The sequence below is a fragment of the Propithecus coquereli genome, unplaced genomic scaffold (genome assembly GCF_000956105.1).
Source record: "Propithecus coquereli isolate 6110/MARCELLA unplaced genomic scaffold, Pcoq_1.0 Scaffold4, whole genome shotgun sequence".
Classification (NCBI taxonomy): Eukaryota; Metazoa; Chordata; class Mammalia; order Primates; family Indriidae; genus Propithecus; species Propithecus coquereli.
Window position 1 is genome coordinate 621,939 of NW_012149729.1, and position 6,989 is coordinate 628,927.

Consider the following 6,989-nt stretch of genomic DNA (forward strand, 5'->3'; position numbering starts at 1 on the left):
TAGCACCTCTTGTATACTCCTGGATAGAGCTGGAACACATTCTACTAAGTGAAGTATCCCAAGAATGGAAAAACAAGCACCACATGTACTCACTATCAAATTGGTATTAACTGATCAACACATAAGCGCACATATAAGAATAACATCTATTGGATGTCGGGCGGGGGGAGGTGGGAGGGGGGACGAAGGGACGGGTATACGCATACACAAAGAGTGCAATGCACACCATCCCTGGGCTGGACACACTTGAAGCTCAGACTTGGGGTGGAGGGGGGGCAAGGGCATCATACGTAACCTAATCATCTGTACCCCCATAATATGCTGAAATAATAATAAAAAAAATAGCTATACCTTGCTCACTTTTGGATTCTGTTTGCATGGAATATTTTTTCCACCTCTTTACAAATTAAATGGGATTCTTGGAGACAGAATATGTTTGAGTTTCATTTGTTTATCCATTCCACCAATCTGTATTGGGCATTTGGACCATTTATATTCAAAGTTAATATTGATATACGGGACACTGTTGCAGTCAACATGTTGATTGCTACCTAGTTTCTTTTTATTCTCCTCTGTGTTAAAGTTTTATAATAGTTGTGAGTTTTTACTTTCAAGTGTTTTTATACTGGTAAGTATCAACCATTCTTTATGATGTTTAGATCACTTTTGAGAACTTCTTGTAGGGCCAGCCTAGTGGTAGAAAATTTACTGAGTGTTTGCTTGTCTTGAAAAGACTTTCTCTTCAATTATGAAACTAAGTTTTGCAAAATTCTTGGCTGACACTATTTTTAAGAATACTAAAGATAGCACACCAATCCCTTGTGATTTGTAAAATTTCAGTTAAGAAGTCAACTGTTATTCTAATGGATTTACTTGATATATTTGTCTCAGAGCTCCTAGGAATTCCTCCTACACATTGACATTGGCCTGTCTGATGACTATGTGCCTTGGTGATGTCCTTTTTGAAATGAAACTCCTAGGAGTTCATTGACTTTCTTGTATCTGGATGTCCAAATCTCTAGCAATACCAGGGAAGTTTTCCTCAAATAATTCCTCACATAGGTTTTCTAAGCTTTTTACTTTTTGATCTCCTTCAGGAATACTTACAATTGTCATTTGGGCATTATACATAATTCCATTATTTTTCAGAAACTTTGTTCAATTCCTTTCTTTGTTTTATTTTTGCCTGACTGCGTTAATTCAAAAGACTGGTCTTCAAGCTTTGAAATTCTTTCTTCTGCTTGGTGTAGTCTATTGTTAAAATTTTCCACCATGTTTAATATGTTCCTAAATGATTTCTTTTCATTTCTTTTTTTTTTTTTAACAACTGGTAATCAATTTATTAAAACAGTTAACTTAAGCATCTGCAATAGTGACTTCAACCTCCACTCCTGGCTCAATACTGATAGAAGTAATCTGCTTAACAATCTCAGAAGGACTATGCAAGTCAATGAGTCGCTTGTGGATTCTCATCTGGAAACGGTCCCAAGTCTTAGAACCTTCACTACAAGGAGTTTTTCTTGTAGTGATTCTCAAAGACTTGGTAGGCATCCGAACTGGTCCATTCGCTTTGAGGTTCTTTTCCTTTGCGCCTCTGATCAAGTCAGCACACACCTTTTCCAAGGACTTTACGTTGCGGCTGGTTAGAGTAATTCTTATTCGGTGAATTGCCACCTCCGGCTCCCCGGGTGTTTTTCCGATCTTTAAAAGCCATGGCTGCAGCGCAGCTTCCTGACGGACTTGTTCCTCGCCGAGAGCGAACAGCGCTGAGTGAGGAGCAGAAGCGGGCACAGCAAGGCTCCGCTGCACCTGCGGCCGTGTCTTCTTCGAAAAGTTAATTTTTCATTTCTAGAAGTTCTATTTAGGTTTTTAAAAAATATATCTATCTCTTTTTAAAATTTTTCATTCATGTCCTGAATTAATTTTCTGGTTTCCTTCAGTTGGTTTTCCATTTTTCTTGGCTCTCATTGAGCTTCCTTACAATTCCTATTTTGAATTCACAATCTTTCATTGCAGTATTTTTATTTTTGTTGGAATCCATTGTTAGAGAATTGGTGTGATCCTTCAATGGGGGAAAGGGGGTGTTATACTTTGTTTTTTCCTACTGCCAGAGGTCTTGCATTGATTGCTTCTTATCAGGAGAAACTTATCACTTCTTGTTTTTAAATGTCATATTAAAGTTGAAGGACTGTACCTGGTATGAATAATACTGAAGATGATTTAGGAGGAATGGTAGTAGAATGTGAATCTAAGATTAAAGTGCAATTAAAAAACATGTTTGACACTTAAATGGTATGTCACGTTAAGCTACTCTTTGAAGAATGTCTCATTCATTCTTCCTCAGAGTAAGGACAAAGCTCTCAGTTTTCTTTAAAAGACTGAAAAGAAAATGGAGATTTTATAAATATCTATAAATTTTTAAATAATAGAATCCTTGATAAAGTAGTTTATGAATTTGAGAAAACTAATAAAAATCAGGAATCTATTTAGTAGAATTATAGTTTTAAAATAATTTTCTGACATATAAAAGATTTTACCAAGGGACACACACCTTTCTCTGAACTTATATTTTCTGTTGTTTCTCTTTCTTAAAGATCAAACTAGAGACATTAGAATTATTCAAAATAGGTAGAAGGACTCAGATTACCTTGAAAGAATTTCACAAATGTAACTGCTCTTAAGTATTTTTGAATAAAGTGAGAATATTCTATCTGAAAGACAAGATATGAATATATTCCTTCTCAAAAGGTCTCTTGTGGTCTTAGAGTATAAAGTCTCATCTCTACACGTCCTAGTGTAAGACCCCTGGGCAATGAGCTTCAATTGACAGTTTCCATGGCATGTTCATCATTAGAATTTCCACATCCATCAGAGAAAGAAAAGTTCAGCTCCAATGTATCAGTGACCATTTGACAGATTTACTCTTACACTGCGTCAAGAGGATTGAAGAGGTGGAGGAATAAAGACACCTGATATGGTGAGTGAAACAAGAATAAAAATAAGGGAAGAGAGTCTTAATAACTCACCATGTAAGAAAACCGATATCATAATCTTGTTTTTGCTACTATGTAGCCTATAGAAATTCAGTTAATCTCACTGAATTTCTGTTTCCCCAATGGAAAACTGTTATAATATATCCTGCTTTATAACAACCAAACAAGTGCAAGATATTTTGATTCAGCCAGTATTAATTGAGCATCTACTGCTATATGCCTTGTATAGAACTACTTATTTTCTTGTTTAATACCAAAACAATCCTCAAAAATATTAAAGGTAGAAATATTTTCATCTATTTCCTGCCAATTCACTTACCACACTTCGCAGTAAACTAAGGCCTCCCCATATTACAACTCCAGAGGCACCCAGAGCAATACTTTCACCAAGTGTATTCACAAGGTCATCCTGGCAAACATGATAGAAAAAGTTAGCAGATAAAAATAAAAGTGTTATATTTAGGACATTAACACCAAAGATAAGCATGCTGACCCAATAACAGTAATTTAAATATTTCTCCATTATTTCTACCTTTTACACAGCCATTGCCTTACTATAAAAAATAGAGACTACTATTGTTTTAATTACTTCTATTGACAAGATAGCAGGCCTCTGAAAGAAAAAACAGAAAGTGAGTTAATACACTGTCTATACTACCTAATTCTCCATGCTTGCTAAGAGATCATGAGATTACATTAAAGATTAAACATATATTTATTTTACATTCATTTAATGATGTAAAACTACTAGTGTGCACATTGCTAAATGACACTAAAAGCTAAATTTCACTCCCTTCAAAAATAATATGAAATTTCACAGAACAATTTTTGTGCACACTATTTCATTGTCCTCATAACTCGATTTACTTACCTGAGAAAGGTATTTCAAAACTAGATCAGTAAAAACTGGGCGAGCATATACAAAAACTGGAAGTGGCTTTCCAATATCAGGATATTTGGAAATCCTAACGGCTTCATAAATTCGATTACGTACATAGAGCACAACTTGTGGAGGAGACAGACTGGTACTCAAATAAATAGATGGGAAAAGGGCAGTGCTTTCGTTCCACAACCAGTCAAGATTATCATTTCTTCTTTTCTCTATATCAAAGCAACTTCCAGTGAAACTGCGTTGATTATAATTATAGTTGTAACAATCAGGGAAAAGATAATAACCCCATAAGCGATGTGGCCGAAGTAATTTTCCCAGTTTTAAAGTCTCTTGCATGAAATCCTTTGCTGCTTTTTCAAATTCAACCGTGGCTATGTTGGTAGCCTCTGTGTCATTAAGCTGTGTATTTTGTTGCAGGACCAACTCAATAGACTGATTCCTGTAAACATGTTTAGGTTTCCAGTTTCTTGCCCAAGTGGGCCTCCATTCTTTCCAGTCAATGACAGCCAACCCCGTATCATCTGTTGGCATGTAATAGACAATGTCTTTCTTGGCTTTGTCCAGATGCTTTTGTAAGGATGCCTTCTGGGGAATTCCTCCATTCATAGGTCTGCCTGTCATATCTAAATAAGGATAGTATCCAAGCCTATCAACATAAAATATTGTAATATTTTGTCCTGTGATATTTTCTCGGGGGCTTCCTACTAAAGAGAAGAGGCTCAGATCTAGTGGCCCATCAACCCCTGCAATACAAAGCTCAGTTGGGGCATTCCAGGCCCAGAGGAAAGGCACATCTGGGATAAGAGGGGGTGCTCTGAAATCCAGAGCCAAGCAACATGGAATCAGAAGGAAGGTGAACACTGTCTGGGATACTCCACTGGACCCAACAAAGTGCCTGAAAAAGATGTTCTTGAACCTTAGCACTCCCATTGCAAAGAACAATAACTATAAAAAAACATATTTCCTCCTACACACTTTGATTTACTTGATATTAGATGTAAGATATTAGAACATATAAAAGAGAGTAGAATGAAGCCACTTTGTTGGATAAAGAGGTACAATGATTATATTACATTTAAATATTGTTCTTCTTGTTTCATGTACCAGGAATGTTTTGCAAGTTGCATCACCTATAACTGAAAAAAGAAATATAGAATATATTGTTATGTTGCATTTCATCATAAAGATCATAAGCTTTACCAAGCTCTAAACTTTAAGTGCAGGAATTTTAATTGTTTTTTTAATTTATTTTTATATGAAGGGGGTAGTGAGGAGGGGGATTCAATTTCTTTTTTTGTTGTTTTTTTGAGACAGTCTCACTCTGTCACCCTGGGTATAGTACAATGGCATCGTTGTAGCTCACTGCAGCCTCAGACTCCTAGGATCAAGAGAGCCTCCTGCCTCAGCCTCCTGAGTAGCTGGGACTACAGGTGTGCACCATGATGCCCAGCTACTTTTTCAATTTTTAGTAGAGACAGGGTCGGTCTCACTTTTGCTCAGGCTGGTCTCCAACTCTTGAGCTCAAGCAATCCTCCTGCCTCAGCCTTCTATAGTGCTAGGATTACAAGCGTGAGCCACCATACCCAGCCTTAATTCAATTTTAAAAGATGGAGAATCTAGTCCTATGTTTGAATAAATAAAATTATTTCCTCTTATATATGACACAAACTCTATAATGGTTAACATTTGTCTCATCTTCCCAAATCATTACTGAGCCTACAGAAAGGTGAAAGCAGCTATTTTTCCTTTTGCCTTCCCAGGTGCATTGCCAAGCAATGCCTTGGCAAAAGCCCATTGAAGGAAAATAAATTCAAAGTTTGGCCTCTCATTCATGTTTATTGCTTCTCAAAAGATTGTTTTATAGTAGTCTCTAAACATTGAAAACAATTTCTTACAGAATCATGATCATTTTCTTTCTTTTTTGTTTTTTTGTTTTCTTTTGTTTTTTTGAAGGGCAGTGAGGGGATAGGAAAAAGTCAATTCTGCCATAGGTAATAAATCAAAAGTTTGCTTGAATTTACTCAATCAACCAAAAGCTCCTCTCCTGCTTTGTCCTCTCCTGCTCTTTTGAACAGTTTGATCAAGTCTTACAGTAATATACTCTCATGTTTGAGTTAATAAAATGTTTTACTACTTTATATCTTCTAGTAAAAGGATTGGATCTATCCTAGCTTAAGAAAAGCAATATATGGATTTTGGTCTTGTTATTGTGTTTGGTAAGTGACATTATGTTTTCAGACTGATTTTCAAAAAATGCACACACTGTTGCTATATAGTACCACTTTTGGGGTACAATGAAATGGTCTGAGCCAAGGAAAAGAAATGAAACTATGTATTATTCAGCATTTGGCATTCCTAAAAGTTACCTACAAGAAGACATATTTAAATGTTCTGTGATTCTAGAAGGAAACAAGAACCTTTCTTTTTAATTAGACTAGTAGTATACTGCTATGTGAAGGAATAATAAGAATTAAACTATTCTTTCCGTGAATATGTGTCCTTACCATAGCAAATTATCAATTCATTCTCATCACTGAAAGATAAATTACTCTAAAGAGAAAACCTGCACATGAGATTTGGGGGAGGGAGAGAAGGAGAGAGAGAGAGAGAGAGAGAGAGAGAGAGAGGGAGGCAGGCCATAGTCAGAATAGAATGAAATATCAAGAACCATTAAAATCTAATGTTTTGAAGATAATAAATTTTTCCCACATGTTTAGAACATGTACAGTAGCTAAAGATTTTTATAGTTTAAACCTTATAAACTTTTTTACTCAGGACCTAGAATATCTTCAGCTAAAATTAATATTGAGGGAAAAACTAATTCCTTTCAAATACCAACTACCAACACCAATGCCTGAATGGCAGGGAGTGGGAGAAGGAAATGGAATAAAGGATTAGCTTTTCCTGTCTCAGGGAAGGAGTAGACTAATCTTATTGAAATTAACATTCAAATATATTTCTACATGATCATTTTATATAAGAAAAACAAGGGGCAGAATAAGCCTTTTGAGAAGATCTCTACCCACAGAAATCTTCAAAAAAGAAGGGACAGGCTGGGCACGGTGACTCACGCCTGTAATCCTAGCACTCTGGGAGGCCGAGGC

General features: G+C 36.0%; 1 protein-coding gene and 1 pseudogene across 2 annotated transcripts in view; both read right to left on the bottom strand.

The window, feature by feature from the left end:
* The window catches only part of LOC105817098 (hyaluronidase PH-20-like), a 15,615-nt gene extending 10,800 nt beyond the window's left edge, over positions 1–4,815 (bottom strand). The window contains exons 1-2 of the mRNA XM_012652722.1: positions 3,865–4,815; positions 3,313–3,402 (exon numbers count right to left, since the gene is read on the bottom strand). Coding sequence (XP_012508176.1) covers positions 3,313–3,402; positions 3,865–4,815 — 1,041 coding nt within the window. The remainder of the gene's footprint in view (positions 1–3,312; positions 3,403–3,864) is intronic.
* Positions 1,310–1,714, bottom strand: LOC105817131 (annotated as a pseudogene). Its single transcript, XR_001137825.1, has one exon. The product of XR_001137825.1 is annotated as a 40S ribosomal protein S20 pseudogene (transcript).
* Positions 4,816–6,989: the final 2,174 nt, after the last annotated feature.